We start from the raw sequence: 20,151 nt of genomic DNA on the forward strand, positions 1-20,151 counted from the left end.
AAATTTCTGGTGAACATAAGTTTAGTAGTTAGTGTATTTCCACCCACTGGTTTTGACACACGCCATCCTACCCTGGAACTGCAACTACGAATAGTTAACAGTTCCAACATTCCAACCTTTGGCACCAGGAAAATGAATGTCAAGTTTGAGAATCATCTCTACATTTGGCCATTTATTATAGCAGCAGTATCCCGACCTTTGCTTGGTGCAGATTTTCTTCGCGTTCATTCATTGCTCATCAACTGAAAGTGGGATTGGCTAATAGATGGAACTACTTTTCAGACTATTCCTCTGGCAGACGACTACACCCCTGCCCTGCGCCTTCAAACATTACGTAAAGCAGTAATGCATTCTCCAAGCATTCTCCAATGCATTCTCCATTTCCTTGAGATTACTACTCTACAATTTTCTACCTCCATTGCAAAGCATATTGTTATTCATCACATTTGTACCAAGGGCCTTCCTATCCATGCTAAGGCATGCCACTTGCCTCCAGAGAGCTGTGTTTAGCTAAGATGGATGAACTAGGCATAATTCTTAAGTCCAACAGTTCCCTGGGCATCTCCATTACATATGGTCCTGAAACACAATAGAGGATGTTGACTTTGTGGAGATTACAGGTGGCTTAACGATGCCACCATCCTGGATCGTTATCCGATACCTCATATTCAGGATTTCTCGGCCAACTTACATGGAGCAAAGATCTTCTCCAAAATAGACAGTGTGCGGCAGTTCCAGTAGAGCCAGAAGACATTCCAAAAACAGCAATAATTACCTCGTTTAGGTTGTTCAAATTTTTATGAATGCCATTCAGATTAAAGAATGCTGCTCAATCGTCTCAACAGGTGATGGATGCTTTAAGTGGCCAGTGAGACTAAAGAAGAACATTTAGAACATCTTCGTACACTTTTTATTCATCTTCAAAAGTTTGGGCTGACCATCAATCTGGATAATTGTGTTTTTGGACAAGATATGATTAATTTCTTGGGGCATAGGATTGCTCAGGAAGGTGTGACTCTGCTGCCATCCAAAGTTGAGGCCCTTACCAAGTGCTCAAGACCTACTATGGTCTGCAGGAATTATTGGGAATGGTAAATTTTTACCATCAGTTTCTTCCGGGAGCAGCTCAGATCATGAAGCCTCTTTTCGATTTACTGTCTGTAAATGCCAGAACCATCCAATTCACTGAAGAGAGAAACAATGCCTTCTTGAAGATGAAAGATTTGCTGACTCAGGCCATTCTGCTCAGCTACCCAGTTTTAAATGCAGCCACCACCCTTTCTACAGAGGCTTCCAGTATGGCCGTAGGAGATGCACTTCATCATTATATCAATGGGCAATGGAAACTGTTAGCATTCTTCAGCTGCTGTCTCATGAAGCAAAGAAGAAATACAGTGCTTTTGATAAGGAGCTTTTGGCTATTTACTTGTCTATTCAACACTTCCATTATTTTTTGGAGGGGAGAGATTTTACTATGTACACTGACCACAAGCCTCCTTAACATTTGCATTTTCCAAGGTTGCAGAGCCCTGGCCAGCACAACAATGGCAATTATCATTCATTTCAGAATTCTCCACAAAAAATACTACATATTTCCAGAAAAGACAATGTAGTAGCTGATGCACTTTCCCATTCTGCTCCACTCAAGGTTTCGTCTGTAGATCAAGGTATTGACTGCACAGCTTTGGCTGTGGCCCAAGAACATGACCATGAGACGAATGCTTATTGGACTGCAATCATGAATCTGCAACTGAAAGATGTCCAATTTGGAGATGATGGAAAACTACTCTAATGGGTCGCCCATGTCCAATAGCTCCAGCATCATGGAAACTTTGAGTATTCGACTCTGTGCATTGTCTCTCGCATCCATCATATGTCTTTGGACGGGTTCATGTGTCACAGTCTTAAAAAAGATGTTACACAAATGGTGAGGTCCTGCATTGCCTGCCAAAAAGCAAAAGTTCAGAGGCATACTAAGGCATCACGGCAGTCCTTCCCGCCAGTTACTCAGCACTTTGCTCATGTCCATGTGGACATCGTTGATCTGCTTCCTGATTCAAATCTTTTTACAATAATAGACAGGTTTATGGGGTGGCCCGAGGCCATGCCTATGGTAGATGCTACTACAGACACCTGTGCTTTGATGTTCCTCAGTTCCTGGGTGTCTTGTTTCAGTTTACCGCCACATGTTACTTTGAACAGAGGACCACAATTTACTTCCTCTATGTGGACGACTTTGTCCTACTTTTTCAGTACAACAATTCATCATACGAATGCCTAGCATCTCCAGGCCAATAAAATGGTGGAAAGATTTCATCGACATCTCAAGTCTGCCTTGATGGCTCAGGTAGAGGGCCAGAACTGGGCTGATGATCTGCCCTGGGTATTAATGGAATTAGAACAACTCCAAAAGAAGACCACCAAGCTTCATCTGCGGAGCTCTTGTATGGCGCACCGCTGGTGCATCCAGGGGAGTTTGTCCCCTACCATTCCAACTCCAGCAATGATCCTTAGGAACTGTTGTGCAGGCTGTAGGAAAATTGACCCCTATACGGCCATCATCACATGGAGAACACTCTTCTTTTGTCCCTGAAGACCTCAAAAACTGCGAATATGCCTTCGTCTGAAGGGTAATACTTGGTCAACCTTTACAGACGCCCTACAAAGGACCTTATAAGATACTCAGACAAACTAGGTCAACCTGTATTTTGGACATTGGAGGGAAGCCACGTCTTTCACTATTGACAGGTTTAAACCAGCTCATGTGGACAAGTCTTCCTCACTGCAGCAGCGAACAGTCCGTTGCAGAGGTCGACAACCTAAAAGATAGACAAACCTTTCTGCCGTTTCGGGGGGGCGGGGTGCGGCGTGTAGCGGCGCTATGGTGACACTACAACTTGTAGGAGGCATCAATCCGGCCATGTGACATCAGTTCATGATTCCGTCAGCGCGTGTTCAGCGCGTGATTCTATCTTTTAAAAGGTTGCGTGGTTATGAAGATTAAATCCAATTGATTCACTCTAGAAATGCCTTGTGTGGTTATTTTGTCAAGTCCACTGCGATTCCAGTGGCCACAAGTTTATAATATATATGCTCATACATAGATAATAACAAGAATATATATCCAAGTAAATGTATATTAACAAAAAGCTGTAAACAACCTATGAAAGAAACAAAAAAAACCCAAAATGTATATAAAATAAAAACTATTCTAATAGTCTAATCCTTCCCTTTTGAAGTTATGATTAAACATATATGTTCCATTAATGCATGAAAGAAAGGACAACCAAACCATAAAATGGGATCCAATTATCTTGTAAATGCTGAAAATAATTAAAGAAAGAACCCTATAAATTTATAAAATTAAGTTTCATTACATTAGTAGAGCATCTAATTTTTTCCAGAGTCAAGCATACCATCACATCAGATACCCACTGAGTATGTGTAGGAGGGGCAGCATCCTTCCATCTCATAAGTATAGCTCTTCTGGCAATAAGAAGAGCAAAAGGAACAACATGGGAATGTAACCCAGTTGATGTACTTATTCAAAATAGGGTGTAAAGAAGGATTAGGAGACAAATTAATATTAAGGACTAAAGACAAGGTACAGAAGATACTTTCCCAATAATTGGAAAGCCAGGAACATGACCAAAACACATGAAAGAATGTACTTTCTTCAGACTCGCATCTATCACATTTTGACAAGAAATTAGAATAAAATTTAGCTAACTGAACTTTGGAAAAGCAAGCTCTATTTACTACTTTAAATTGCAATAATGAATGTTGGGCACATAGAGATGAATTGGTGAATCAACCAATTTCAAAATGGAATTCCATGTAGCATCATAAAATTCTTGTTGAAAATTGTGCTCCCATCATTTCTTAGTCTTGTCCAGGGAATAACCACTAGACATCAATAATAACTCATAGAGAACTGATAACAGCTTTTTAGTATTTGGTTTAAGAATATAAATCTTCTCTATCATTGGAATTCCAAATCTTGAAAGAGTTTTAATAACAAGGAATTTAAAAAGCTCCTAATCAGTAAATATCTAAAAAAAATGTTTAATTATTTTAAATTTAGAAGATAATTGTTCAAAAGAGGCCAAGTTTTGGTCAATAAAGAGATCTTGGAAAGACTGGATACCAAAGTCTGACTATTGACAAAAACCAAAATCTTGTACCGAAGGATAAAAATAAAGGAATCAGCTAAAAGAGGACTGATTAATAAAACATTATTGCATCCAAAATATTTTCTAAGTTAAAACCAAATCCTCAATGCATCTTTAACAACAAAAGTATAAGTTAATTTTGAAGCAGAATAGGGTAATGGTGCTCCAACTATCGAAATGAGGGAATACTTCTTGGTAGAATCAATTTTCAAATTAATCCAACTTGCAACATCCTGACTGTCTTTATGACGAATCCAAAAATTAAAATATCTAATATCAGCTTCCCAATAATAAAATCTAAAATTAAGCAATGCCAATTTCACCCTTTTTAGGATTTTGAAGGAAAGTTTTATTAAGATAAAGGCAGTTATTTCTCCAGACGAAGGAAGAGATAATAGAATCGAGCGAATCAAAAAAAAATTGAGAACAAAGACAGGTACAGCTTGAAAAATAAAGAAGAACTTAGGCAGGGTATTCGTCTTAATAATATTAATATGTCCAATTAGGGACATTGAAAGAGGAGACCACTGAACTAAGGATTTCTTAACATGGTTAATTAAAGTGAGAAAGTTGTCCTTAAACAAATTGTTGAAAATCTTTGTAATAGTAACACCTAAATAATTAAATTGATTCTCATTCTGAAGATATTCACCTCCGGTTTCTATCTGTTTAGCCTTCTCAACTTTTCTGCATCTTAGTGCAATCATGCCTGATTTAGTAATTCATCCAAACTATCCCACAGTCAGTGCCATTGCTTCTCAGCAACAGCTGGCAGGATTTGGAGTTCTATTTGGGCAAAGTTCCAATGTGGTCTTAATTAAGTAATGGGTCCCCTTGATGAGGATTAAAAAATAGAGCCATATTTGTGCTTGCTGTAACAACATATTAACATCAAGCAAAAAACATTATTTATTTTACCATGATAAATGGATTAAAAATGAAATTATTTTAATTATTTTAAAAATAATTTTAGATAGCAGAAAATAGCAGAAAATAACTGGCAATAATGCTGTTTATATTTACATTGACATAGACTCGTGGAATTATAGAATTTTTAGCTCTCTTCGATAATTTTATTAGCATTTAACATATCATTTAATAATACTTTGCTTTTTAGTTGCTTATCTTCAAATATGCTCACTGGATTTTCAGGCAACCTGCATTTTTCTTCAGAGATGCAGTCTGACTCATTCACTCCCTCCTGCTTCTCTCTGTTACTAAAATTTGCAGATTGGGTCAAGCAGGCCCACATTTGACTCCATGGAATCTTGCCGTAGCTTACTATATAATTAGGGCTTGCAATATTAAACCAGTAATTGTATTAAAATACTGCATAAATACACTGTTTCATTTGTTTCTGCATTTTTGTGTGTCAATTGATGTGGTAACAGAAGTGATCAATGAAGAAAACCAAGAGAACGAAGAAAATGAGGAAAACAGATCTTCAGAAGGTTCATCTCACTGGGTATGTTACAGAATTGAAAAATCAATTCAATCACATTGCCAATTTCTTTGGGTTAGTTCGATACTTAAGAAAGGTGACATTGGTTCATAAACCTATGAACTTTCCAAGTTCTCAGAAAAAAGGCAATATGGACTGTGAGTTAAACAGGAAATGTTGGAAATGCTCAGCATTTGGGGTGAAAGAAGATTTAATATTTTGTGGCAATGATCTTTCATCAAATCTTGGAATTGTTAAATATATAGAAATAAAAAATGTTGCAGAGAAAAATTGCCCAGGTATGGAGAAAACAAACTGGAAGGTCTATGAAAGAGTAAAAATGAAAGAGTGGATAACAGAAGTGATGATCTAAAAGAGGCTAGTGATAAAGGCTTTTCAATTACCAAAAGTCATGTCTGAGAGATATGAATTAGAGGAGATTATTAAAAAAAAGTGACTGCTTCAAATGTGAAGGGAAATTGGCTGAAATAGTTGAATTCTGGTTGGAAGATGAGATCCTGTTAGGACAGAGAAGAGACATTGAAACATTTAGAAAATAGGTATAGGATTATGTAATTTTGCCTTGCTGTTACTCTACTATTCAATATCAATACAATTTTTCTATGTCCTTGCCATACTCCATAATATCAAAAGCAGGGGTCAATCAGTGTCGGAACAGGATGAAGAATTAAAGCGACAGGAAATAGGAAGATCAATGTTGTCCTTAATGATGGGTCAGAGGTTTTCTTGAATGCACTCCCTTGATCTGCATATTTTTGTAGAGGAGATTGAATCATGTGCACTGAATATAGTACACTGAAATGTAAGTGTTAGAAATGAATTGCTGCTTCAACTAAAATGATTGTCTGAGTCCTTGGTGAGTCATTGGATGATGGGAAAGTAAGAAGGTGCTGAAATTAGAGTAAGTGTTGGTGAGATGAAAGAGTGAACCACCGGGCTGCAGAGGCAACAATACTGAAAGATATGAAGATGTGACTGGCAGTGATGTCACGTGAAACTTACTGAATTAATCCATTGTATACGGAAGCTATTGGATTGAAAAATGTTGACTGTCTTTATGAGGAATGGGAGGAGACAACCATTATTCAGAGGGTCAATGTCCACTTATTAAATGAATTAATTTATTTCTGACCAAGTGAAAAAAATCAACACCAATATCAGAAAATCATCTTAATTTTTGAAACTGAATTTATTAGAATTATTTTGGTTATAAAGATCAATTAATCTATGAATGGCTCAATTGCATATTAGTGTGAAGTCATAAAGTGTTTTTACCAATATCGGGCACTTAGTTCGAATTCTCTTGTTATGCGGCTTTTACCATTTTTTTTGTGTGAAGTTTTAAATACAAAATGCCACTGGAGAGTGGCAATTTTTTTTGGTGATGCGTGAATAACATACAAAACTAAGCATTTTGCTGTATCTCAATACATGTGGGAATAAACTGAATTGAAATAGAGTAAAATTAGCACAGTGTTAAAGTTGAAAATGTTATCTTATAGATAACTGGCATTGTTGACATGTTAGCAGATTTGATTGTTAATTCAAACCACAAAATGCTGCAGAAACCTATGTTGCAAAGTCTTGATCATTAAGTCATAGATTATGTTAAATTCAGAATTTAACTGATGAAATGAACTTTTTAGCAAAGGTGTCAAATGATTCTCACCTTTCCAAATCAGTATATTGGTTGTCTCCCTTCCATTCGAGATGCTCATGTCAAATGGTGCTCGGATGTGTTCATATGGAGAGAGCATGTGAAATTGAAATTTTGGTATCTCTTCCCTCCTTATGCTCATGCCTACCTTGGGCAGATGTCCTTCACATTTTATATTTGTTATATTTGGGTGAAAGCTTTCTCAAATGTAATTTCTCTTCTCAGGAAATTTCACTTAGGTTCATCACTGCTTCTATCCAATCAGACTTCTGAACTTTACACCTATCAGATATCCTCTAACCCATTCTCTGCCTCAAAAGTGTCTAATTTGTTTTGTTTGTTTCAGAAGCACCATTAGTTGGCATCAAAAAACAACTTTGAGTTTATTGAAAGAATTTGTTTTTCCAAAAAATTTTCAACAGCTATGTGCCAGATATTAAATAAACCAACTTTAATGAAAAATGAATGTCCCATATGCCAGAAACAGGTGCCTCATTCCTTCTAAATCTATCATCATTAACTATATATGTGTTTTGAGTATGTAATATCCATATGTTTAAAGTGGAACTCCATAAGGAGTTAAACTTAAATATTTGTGCACATACCTTTGGTCAAAGGGCATATCCCACACTGACATTCCGTTATTGTCATTTCCATTATAATTAATCAAGTGTTGTAACGATTAAAAAAAAACTAAGGAAACATTTTCCTTATTTTAAAATATTTTATTTATTAGAAAACAAAATGTTACGAACCCAAAGGACCCCAAAAACCCAGCAGCAATAGATAGTCACCACGACAAATGGTTACTTAAACAAAAGTTGTTTTTAATTATCTTTAAAATTGAAAACAGAATTAAACTTTAACTTAGCACTATTAACTTAACTAACCCTACTTAACCCCCTTCTAATTCTAAGCTCATATGTATGTCATGTGTGTGTAAATTTAAGAAAGTTCTTTGGTTCACAGTTCAATCTCTCTTCTCATTCTTCCAAGTTCACTGGTTGCAGGCAATTCTTTGACTGTGCACAGAATTTAACATGTATAAAGTTCACCAGGCTTTGGTGCTCGAAAGGTAAATGTTTAGCACTCAGGAAGGTCCTTGTAGGTTTGCAGAGAGAGATGTGTGCTTCCAGGATTTCCACAACTGAAGTACCTCCATTAGTCGCCTCAATGTCTTGCTGATGAAACTTGCCCTATCAGGGTTCTCCAGATGGTAACCTCTTTCTTTCAGGCTATCACAGAGTTTCTTTCTGTTCCACTTATTCCAAGAGAAACATCAGACAGATAGCACTTCCAGCCATCTGCCACTCTGGAGCTTCTGTTTCAGTTCCAACAAGCTTCTCCTGTCTTGTTTCAGATGTGTGTGTGTGTGTCTCTCTCTCTCCATCTGAGATTCAAACTGCCAGCCACATGTCCTTCTTTCGCTCACTTGCAAAACCCCCTCCTTCTCCAGCAAACAATAGGAGCCAGTCTTCTTGCTCAACCTGTTGTTTTTAGGTAAACAAGAACACAGGAGTGACCTTTCTGTGCACTCTGTCAAAACCCTTGCAAAGAGCTATCAATAACCAGTCTGTCCCCTACTTGTTGCTTTAAAGACAACACTCCATTCATTCATGATGCCATTTCAATGAGCTTCTACTTGTGAAATGTGCATAGCATTCTCCATAGTTTCTGTAAAGTCACTATTCTTCAGTATTTCAAATAAGATTTGTTTTAATGTGTATGTAACCTACGCTAATTTTACCAATTTATCTCCCAGAAACATTCCAAATATTCCATTCACAAAAGTAATAATCACAATTACAAAGTTAAAATAAACAAATTGTCAAAACCTTTCATGGTTAAATAGAGAAAAACCCAAAAAGAACTACAAAGAACCCTAAAAAGAAAAGAATCTAATCACCCCACCCCCTATCTACCCCTCCCTTTAACCAAATTCTACTCCCCTACTCCCCTAAGAATAAAGAAACCAAGAAAGAAAGAAAGAAATAAGGAGAATAGCTTAAATCATTCAATACAGAGATCCAGCTTTACTCATGATCAGTCTCAGATTTTCAAATTAGAATAATCCAAATATGGGCTCCAAATCTTTTAAAATATGTAATATTTATCCCGTAAATTATGTGATCTTCTCTATTGGTATACAAGACCTCGTTTCTGAATGCCATCTTTGTAAATTAAGCTCCATCTGATCTTTCCATGAAACAGCTATACATTTCCTTGCTACTGCTAGAGCTAATCGCAAGAATACCATTTGAAATTTTTCTAATTTGTTGAACAAAGCCATTTCAGTAAGTTTCTCCATTAAAAAGATCTCTGGGTCTAGAGAAAATTGTATTTTCAGGATATCCTGCAAATAGTCTCTTCATCTAGCCCCAAAACACTTGACTTTATCACAAGACCAAACTTTTTCTCATTACAATGAAAACACAAATCTGAAGCACTCAGTTTATATCATTTCAAACGCTCTGGAGTTAAACATAATTGGTGTATAAAATTACAAGTCACCAACCTATACCTAACATTAACTAACTTTCTCATAGTGTCTCTGTTAATCTTCCTCCAACTATCCATGTCAAACTGAATTCCAAAATCCTTCTCCCATTTAAGTCTCAATTTATGCAAATCAATCTTAGGAACTTTTTGTTGTAGTAATTTATATATTTTTGAAATAAACCATTTATTTTCTCCATCTCAAATCAATATTTCAAATAATAATTCTTTAGGTAAATCCAAATATCTCCCTAAACAATCATACAACATTGATTTAAGTTGATAATAGTAAAAAAAAGAGTATTATTAGGAATTTGGTGTTTCTCCTTCAACCTATCAAATGATAATAATGTGATAGTACAGATCTATCACCAATGTACATAGTGTATATAGTTACTGTATCTAGACTGTGCTTACAGCGATTGGCTGAGAGCTAAACCACACCTATTGTCTGGGCCTTAAAGGGTTGTGTCCCTAGCCAGGTCGGATCATTCCGGACTGGTCGGCCACCTGTGAAGAGCTCCTGTCTTTTGCTAATAAAAGCCTTGGTTTGGATCAACAAGTCTTTGGTTCTTTCGACGAGCTCTACAATTTTATTAGCAAAATAATTTTTTTTGAAAGGGATGGAGTGTTTAACTCGGCCAGAAAAACTTGATATCGACCCACAGTCAGCTACAGCCTTCAAAGCCTTTAACTTCTGGCTGCTGAACTTTGAAAACTTCCTGAGATTCATTCAGGTAGAGGAGGATAACCAGCGTCTAACAGCATTGCTGTCTATGGTGTCCTTGAGAGTCTACGAGAACATCCAGGATGAGACCACTTACACCGCAGCCATAAAGGTACTGAAAGGACTGTATGATCAACCGGTGAACAGAGTTCATGCCCGGCTCGTGCTTGCGTCGAGGAAGCAACAGCCCGGTGAGTCCAGCAGGGCATATTTACAAGTATTAAAGGCATTGGGCAAGGACTGTAACTGTGTGGACAAAACTGCTGCCGAGATCACAAATGATCTCGTCCGGGATGCCTATGTGGCCGGGCTCAGATCGAATGAAGTGAGGCTGCGCTTGCTCAAACAAGGGGTAGAAAAACTAGAGGACGTGGCCCGGATTGCAATCACAATGGAGGATGCAGCCTTAAAGTCCACTGAGCTCTCTAGGGACTGGACCCCTCGTTCTGATGTGAGTAGAGTGCCCTTCTACCCTACCACCCCCCGAGATACTGACGGCCTGTCGGCTGCTGCTACACTGCCCCGTGCGAACCCAAGATGTTATTTCTGTGGGAGGGACAAGCACAGCAGGTCCCAGTGCCTAGCAAGAAAAGCCAGGTGCCAGAAGTGCCTTAAAACGGCCACTTTGCTGCAGTCTGTAGGTCTAAAATGGCCACCAGCAAACACAGTGCCTCGAGTGAAGCCCAATCGCCGCTATCCCATTCAAACTCTTCTTCCCCAGAGCTCTCGTCCAATGAGAGCGAGGGCTCCCCTGCACGGCAACGCCTGACGTCACGGAGACGCCGAACCCGGAAGGGGCAACCCACCCTCGCAACCAGAACTATCTAAATCAAATATTCTTTTAATAATTTTCAATTGAGCTTCCTTATAATAATTCACAAAATTTGGTAACTGCTACCACTTAACTCCTATTTCCAAGTTAATTTATGCTCCAACTTTCCCTTCCATAAAAACTTCCTTACCAAAACATTTAAATCCTTAAAAAACCTATTTGGTATCTTACAAGGTATATTCTGAAAGAAATATTGTAATCTAGGAAATATATTCATTTTTATACAATTCACTCTTCCTACCAACATTAATGGCAAATCCTTGCATTTATTCAAATCCTTTTTTTTGCAGACCATAATGGTAAATAATTCAAATATACTAGTTGATTCATATTTTTATTCACTTTAATGCCTAAATACTTAATACACTTTGACCATTTAAATCCTGCTACGCATTTACATTCAGAATAATCTGCTCCCGAAAATGGCACTCTTATTCCAATTCACTTTATAACCAGATACCTCCCCATACTGTAGCAATCTTTCCTCCAAAACCTTCAAAGATTCTTTTGGGTCAGTCAAATATACCAATGCATCATCTGCAAATAAACTAATCTTATATTCCTTTGAATCTGACATAATTCCCTTTATTCTATCTTCTTGCCTTATTACTTGTGCTAAAGGTTTAATCACCAATGCAAACAAAGCTGGGGGACAGAGGACACCCTTTTCTAGTAGATCATTCTAAATCAAAATAATCCAATAAAACTCCATTAGTTATTACTCTCGCCTTAGGTTGTTTATATATTGCCTTAATCCAATTAATAAACATTGTTCCAAACCAAAATTTTTCAAATACCTTAAATAAAAAAAACCGATTCTACCCTATCAAAAGTTTTTTCTGCATCTAACAATAAGACCAAAGGTAAATGGGATACTTCCCTAGAAACATTTATCAAACTAATCAATTTGACCACATAATCCGCTGAATATCTCCCTTTAATAAAACCAGTTTGATCAACATGAATCAAATTTGGTAAATACTGCGCTAATCTGTTTGCCAAAACCTTAGTCAAATTCTTATAATCAACATTCAATAACGAAATTGGCCTATAAAACCCCGGATTTAATGGATCTTTATCCTTTTTGAGTATCACCGTAATAATTGCTTGAGAAAACATTTCTGATACTGAATTTAACACCAAATATTAAAATGAGATTGGGTAGGCCAAGTTATATATTCTTCTTTCAATTCAAAAGCTAGAGGTGTGGTGATATTAATTAATAAGAATTTATCTTTTACCTGTTGAAGAACTTCCTCAAATACCGGAGAAACTAAGCTTTGAAATTTTTTATAAAATTCTACCGTAAACCCATCCTCCCCTGGAGATTTACCATTTGGCATTGAATTCAAAGCTGATCTAAGTTCTCTCAAACCAATTGGTCTTTCCAACTGATCCCTAGTCCAGTCATTCAATGTTGGCAGCTGCAGTACATTACTCTCATCCTGTCTTATATAAGAGGTATACAATTTCCTATAAAATTCCTTGAACTGTTCATTAATATCTTTTGATCTACAAGATAGCCCTGAATTCTTCCTCACTGCCTTTATTCTTCTTGTCATTTGTTCAGATTTCAACTGCCATGCCAATACCTTGTGTGTTTTATCTCCTAATTCATAATATCTCTAATTAGATTGTTGCATTAACCTTTCAACTCTGTTTGTAATGTACTATATTCCAATATCAAGGCATCCAGTTTGCTTCTCTTCTCCTTATTCTTTTTGTAACTCCTTTTCTAAAACTCCAATTTCCTGTTCCAACTTTTCTGATTCAGCTAAATACTATTTTTTTTCCCAATCTAACTGTATAACTAATAATCTGTCCTCTCAAAAATGCTTTAAATGCATCCTACAATATAAACTTACTAGTAACCAAATCTCTATTTATGTCCAAAAACTGTTGAATTTGTTCCGTTATAAACTTACAAAATCTCTCAACTTTTAACAATGATGGATTAAACCTCCAACGATAAGAAGGTTGCACTATTTCAGTCCCAGCATACGTCAACAGCACTAAAGAATGGTCAGATAATAGCCTAGCTTTATATTCAGTATCCACTACGTTATCCATTAATTGAGTCGACATTAAAAAAAAGTCAATCCTAGAATAAGTATCATACTGTGCTGAATAATAGGAATAATCTTTCTCTTTTACATTTATTTTTCATCACAGATCAATTAAATTCAATTCTTTCATCAAAAATAATAACTTCTTAGCCATTTTTTTCTTATGTACAAGTTTACCTGCTTTATCCAACAGTGGGATCCAAACCATTAAAATCTCCCCTATTAACATATGATCTTTAGATTCTGACATTTTAAGCAAGAATCCTGAAAAAATCTTTCATCATCAACATTTGGTGCATAAATATTTGCCAAAGTCCAAGATTCTGCGAAAATCTTACAATTAACGTTCAACACTCTCCCAATAGCCTCATATACAGATTCCAAAGTAAAAGATAAATTCTTATTAATTAATATCACCACACCTCCAGCTTTTGAATTGAAAGAAGAATATATAACTTGACCTACCCAATCTCATTTTAATATTTGGTGTTAAATGCATTTCTTTCAAAAAAGCAACATCTACTTTAAATTTCTTAATATAATTTAACACTTTCTTATGTTTAATTGGATTATTGAGCCCATTCACATTCAAAGTAGCAAATTTTAGAATTGCCATCCATTTTATCCTCTCCATAGTCTATGCAGCTGGATCTCCATCCCAACAAATCAAGACCCTTAAAGAAGAAAACAGAGAACATATTTATATATATGTATATGCAACAAACCCTTACTCCCCACTCCTTACCCCTCTTCTAATTAACAAGCACTATCTCCCCAAAAACATGAGTAGCGCCCAAGCCACTAAGCAAGTGACGGTTTTGGCCAAGTTGCCATGTGTTCACATCTCCCTCAAATAGATTTATCACAAATTCAAAGTTTGCATCTCAAATATTACTGGTCTCCTCCAATTCTTTATTGACTTGGTCTTCATCCATCGAATCCTCTTCGCTTGAACTCTCTTGCTGCTTTTCTTCCAATTGACCTTTCTTCTCCTGCTTCTTTCCCTTCAAAGACTCTTCTCCACTTCCATTCTTTATCATTTTAATTGGGGAAGACTGACCTTTCTTAAGATCTGGCAAAGACTTTGTGAATTCCAATGCCTCTCTCTCACTATCAAAAAAGAATGAGAATCATAGTTACCATAGAAAACTTTCAACACCGCAGTGAATCGAAAAGCAAATTTATAACCTTTTTGCCAAAGAATCGCTTTTGCAGGTTTCAATTCTTTTCGCAGTTTAATAACATTCTGACTTAAAACCTTCTGTTTGAACCATCAATGGACCTCCATGTTGTTTCGCATTCTGTACTGCCAGTCGCAAAATTAATTCCCTATCTCAGGCATCGAATCAATACCTATCAGGGTTGCTGACCAGGCATTGGTTTACGTCTTAAGGCTCTATGTACTCTGTCCAATTCCAACCCCTCTGAAAACATTTCAGCACCCAACACCTTTGGTATCCATTCACGAAAAAATTTCACCGGATCTGGTCCTTCAAACTCTTCTGGAGTCCAGCTATCTTCACATTATTCCTACAGCTCTGATTCCCCAGGGTATTAATTTTTTTCAATAAATCTTCCTTCTTAACTCTTCATCCCATAAAAAAATCGTCATACATGTCAAATTCTTCTTAATATTGACCAATAGATTTAACACAGTCCTCCAATTTAACATCCATTTTCTTCACCTTTTCTTGCACTTTATCCATGACCTTTGCATGTTTCACCATTTCTGCCTTAACATTAGAACATATGTTGTACATAACTTGAAATTGTCCATCAAAATATTCTTTATATTCAGTAAAAGGCCTACCCTGACCAGTCTTAAGTTTTTCAGGCTCTTCTTCTGGGTCACTGATCAACTCATCTCCAGAGCTGCGCCCATGTGGTTGATTCTCTCCCCCTTCTGCTGCCCCTTTAAGTTCCTTCACAGTCTTCTCAGCTCCCCTCTCCCCCTCCCCTCGGGTATGTGGCCTACTCTCAGTGGAAACATTTTTCTTCATTTCACAACTTAATGAACATTAATTCTAATAATCTAAGAACTTGATAAACAGAAGGAGTTGGCCATTCAGTCCCTGCACCTACCTTCTTAGATAAGATCATGGATGACCCTCTCACTTAATAGTGATTTTTAGACAGCAATGTTGGAAAAATCTGAAAAAAAAGACATAATTCCTGTGTGCATTAGTCCCAGTGCTTTTACGTGGCGCAATGTGGCCTGAGTCATCAGCTGGATGTCAAATTCATGAGGTGAATTTTTTGGTGCGATTTTGACTGCAGGCTTCCCCTAAAATTGCAGTGCAGGGAATTGACTAAAAATTCCTGCACTTTCCTTTTTAGACTGCCCATGCAATAGCAATTTCGATGATTGTGCTGTGCGGTGACATGTCTGCAGTTTAAAAACTCTCATTGTTTTCTTGCCCTACCACTATATCTCTTGATTCCTCGAATTCAGATTTCAGATTTATTGTCAGAGTACATTTATGGCATAACATACAACCCTGAGATTCTTTTACCTATGGGCAAGGCAGAATTACCACTTATTGGTGGTGCAAAAAAAAAACTGTACACAACGTACGTATGTTAACAAATAAAGAAATGTAAACAAACTGACGCTCAGGGCTTTAACATCTCGAAATATTTTGATCTCCATTTTGGATGCAATCAATGACAGCCCAGCAGGGTAGTGGATTTCAAAGGTGCACAATCCAAAAAATTACTTTCTTATCATTTCACAGTTATTATGAAAATGTGACTTATCATTTCAAATTCCTCAGTCAGTAAGTCCTCATATATCCTGTCAAATACTCCAATAATAAGGGGTGGAATGCTGCTGGAGCTCACCGGAACACCGCTCCAGCATCTCATGGGGCCACTCTAGGCCCCTCATGGGATGGCTGCGGTACCTTCTTGTCGCCATTTTTGGTGAGCTCCTGCACCTAAAAAGTTAGCACTACACCCTTACCAATAATGTTATCCATTTTAAAAGAACATAGAGTTATAGAGCAGGGAAACATGCTATTTGGCCCATAATGTTAATGCTGACCAGTGAACACCCACCCAAATTAATCTCATCTTCCTGTACTTAGCCTCTAACTTTCTTTTCTCAGGTAATTTGAACAATTGTCTAGCCACCATCAACAACTCTGTTTCCACCTCTCTCTTCTAAACTCAACGGAAATGAAATCTAGCCTACTCAATCTCTCCTCGTGGTAAAACATGAAAGTCTGCAGACACTGTGGTTGGTAAAAACACAATGGAAACATTAAAGTCTGTAGACACGGTGGTTGGTAAAAACGCAATGGAAACATGAAAGTCTGTAGACATGGTGGTTGGTAAAAACGCAATGCTAGAGGACCAGCTGAGTTTCTGCAACATTGTGTGTTTACTCTCCTCATGTGACTTTTCATGATCAACACCATGGGGTAGCAAGGTTGGCATAGCGGTTAGCGCAACGCCTTTACACTGCCAGTGATCAGGACCAGGGTTTGAATTCCACACTGTCTGTAAGGAGTTTGTACGTTCTCCCTATGTCTGTGTGGATTTTCCCTGGGGGCTCCGGTTTCCTCCCACCATTTGAAAAGTACTGGGGTGTAGGTTAATCAGGTGTAAATTAGGCGGCACAGATTTGTGGGCCGAAATTACCTGTTACCATGCTGTATGTTTAAATTTTTAAAAAACTTGTAATCTGAGAAGGACATTTCCCAAATTAGATACTCGAATTACTTTTTTGTAAATACAATTTCAAGTTAATACAATAATGTTGAGTCATAGGGAGGCTTTAAACTGCAAAAGGATAAGTTGATGTCAGATTTGAAATGATCTCAAACCAAACCAATTGTGAGAGAATATTTTTGTCCTTTGCACTTGAACCATGTCCCAAGAAAAAAAAAGTGGCAGTGTGGTGACACATTGCAATGTGGGCGATCGCACTTAATTCCTAATTATAGAATGAACTATAATTAAGAACTGACTCCAATGTGTCATGCCAATTGGGAATGACTCAAATGTTCAGTAATGTTAAGTCATATTCTGAATTATGTGAACATTAATACTTTTTATAAAGGCTTGAGTTGCAAAGGCTTATAATTGTAATCCCAAAGTTAGCCTGAATGGAATTTGCTTCTATTAATTGGGAATGAGTCATTTACCATTTGTTTTCTCAAAGCATTCAGAGCAATACGTCAATGATAATCAAAGAAAGATCCATTCACTAATAAATAACACCATGGCTTTTTCAGATGGCTTCATCACTTTATGAATCTTTTGACTACTTCACAATCAAACAAGAAGAAAATGAAGAAACGTGTTGCAAGACATCGAACAGTTGATTTTTGGCTTTTCACATTTCAGACAAAATGAAAGTTACAATCCTTCTGCAACCTTTGTCATTATCATGAGAATAGTTGGGAAATAAAAATCAAACGTTTGGTAAAAATATGTACTATTTGCTGGATAACCAATACTAAACACCATGATTCAGAAGGATGAAAGAATTAATATTCCATTCTCCTCCTCTACTCATCAGTTGTTTTAAGGATCAAAACCCAATATTACAGAATCATGTTCCCAGAAGGAGTTTTATAATGGCATGGGCATTTAGCTGGAGAAGCTTTGTAAACTAGGGGTACTTCAAAAGGGAAAAATAAGAAAGTAAATAAAGTTCATAATGTGTAGGTTAGTGTACCCTAACAATAAAGGGGATATAGGTTAGTAATGTTCCACTATTTACTTTTGCTCATTATAATTTGGTCTTTAACAATATAAGATCATAGAATATAGCTGAGGTAGCAATGTGGTTTTAAGTAACTGCATAAATTGGTTAGATACTCTCCATCTAAGTTTATCAGTTGTGTTCTATTTTGGGAGAGTGGCATTCAGATAGAAGCACAGAATTTTGTGATGGGGAAGTGAGGAAATCAATAATAACTTGCTAATATTCTGCCTTAGCATCTTTTTTTTTTAAATTTTTTTATTTTTCACACCATAAATCACATTAGCCATGATATACACTTTTTCTTTTTCACACATATACAGTGACTTTTTCTTCCCCCCCCCCCTCCCTCCTCCCAAGCCACCCCCCCACCCCCCCCTCTCATCCATTTTAGGTATACAATCTAGGTTGCATTAAACCCGTCAGACAATGTTGGCATTCAACAAAAATACACCAGAAATTCTACTGAGTCCATTCTTTTCTTTCCTTCTCCTTCCATCAACTTAGGTAATGTTTGTCCCCGGTAGGTTTTCGCTATTGTATTTAGTGTAAGGCTCCCATATTTGTTCGAATATTTCAATATTATTTATTAAACTATATGTTATTTTTTCTAATGGAATACATTTATTCATTTCTATATACCATTGTTGTATTTTCAAATTATCTTCCAATTTCCAGGTTGACATAATACATTTTTTTGCTACGGCTAGGGCTATCTTAACAAATTTTTTTTGTGCATCCTCCAAATCAATTCCAAATTCTTTTTTTTTTATGTTACTTAGGAGAAAGATCTCTGGATTCTTTGGTATATTGTTTTCTGTTATTTTATTTAATATCTGATTGAGATCTTCCCAAAATTTTTCTACTCTCTCACATGTCCAGATTGCATGAATTGTTGTTCCCATTTCTTTTTTACATCGAAAATATCTATCAGATACTGTTGGGTCCCATTTATTTAACTTTTGAGGTGTAATGTATAGTCTGTGTAACCAATTATATTGTATCATACGTAGCCTCGTATTTATTGTATTTCTCATCGTTCCAGAACATAAATTCTCCCATGTTTCCTTTTTTATCTTTATATTTAAATCTTGTTCCCATTTTTGTTTAGTTTTACCATTTGTTTCCTCATTCTCCTTTTCTTGCAGTTTAATATACATATTTGTTATAAATCTTTTGATTAACATTGTATCTGTAATTACATATTCAAGATTACTTTCCTCTGGCAAACTCAAATTGCTTCCTAATTTATCCTTCAAGTAGGATCTCAGTTGGTAATATGCCAGCGCTGTATTTCCAGTTATATTGTACTTATCTCTCATTTGTTCAAAGGATAAGAATCTACTTCCTGAAAAACAATTTTCTATTCTTTTAATCCCTTTTTTTTCCCATTCTCTAAAGGAAAGGTTATCTATTGTAAAAGGGAGTAGCTTATTTTGCGTCAATATTAGTTTTGGTAATTGGTAATTTGTTTTATTTCTTTCTACATGAATCTTCTTCCAAATATTGAGGAGATGATGTAATACTGGAGAAGTTCTATGTTGTACCAATTTTTCATTCCATTTATATAATATGTGTTCAGGTATCTTTTCCCCTATTTTATCTAATTCTAATCTCGTCCAGTCTGGTTTTTCCCTTGTTTGATAAAAATCTGATAGGTATCTTAATTGTGCGGCTCTATAATAATTTTTAAAGTTTGGCAATTGTAAGCCTCCTTGTTTATACCATTCTGTTAATTTATCTAGTGCTATCCTCGGTTTCCCCCCTCTCCATAAAAATTTCCTTATTATTTTCTTTAACTCTTTGAAGAATTTTTCTGTCAGTTGTATTGGCAATGCCTGAAATAAGTACAATATCCTTGGAAAAATGTTCATTTTAATACAGTTTATCCTTCCTATTAGTGTTAGTGGTAGATCTTTCCAATGCTCTAAATCGTCCTGTAATTTTTTCATTAGTGGATTATAATTGAGTTTATATAATTGGCCTAGATTTTTGTTTATTTGTACACCTAGGTATCTTATTGCCTGC

At 36.4% G+C, this 20,151-nt stretch overlaps 1 protein-coding gene across 1 annotated transcript in view; it reads left to right on the forward strand.

Annotated features, from left to right (window-relative positions):
* The window catches only part of LOC138756308 (uncharacterized), a 40,353-nt gene extending 22,391 nt beyond the window's left edge, over nt 1–17,962 (forward strand). The window contains exons 4-5 of the mRNA XM_069922847.1: nt 5,564–5,637; nt 17,651–17,962. Coding sequence (XP_069778948.1) covers nt 5,564–5,637; nt 17,651–17,740 — 164 coding nt within the window. The 3' untranslated portion in view covers nt 17,741–17,962. The remainder of the gene's footprint in view (nt 1–5,563; nt 5,638–17,650) is intronic.
* Nucleotides 17,963–20,151: the final 2,189 nt, after the last annotated feature.

This window comes from Narcine bancroftii, chromosome 3 (assembly GCF_036971445.1).
Source record: "Narcine bancroftii isolate sNarBan1 chromosome 3, sNarBan1.hap1, whole genome shotgun sequence".
In the NCBI taxonomy this organism is placed as follows: domain Eukaryota; kingdom Metazoa; phylum Chordata; class Chondrichthyes; order Torpediniformes; family Narcinidae; genus Narcine; species Narcine bancroftii.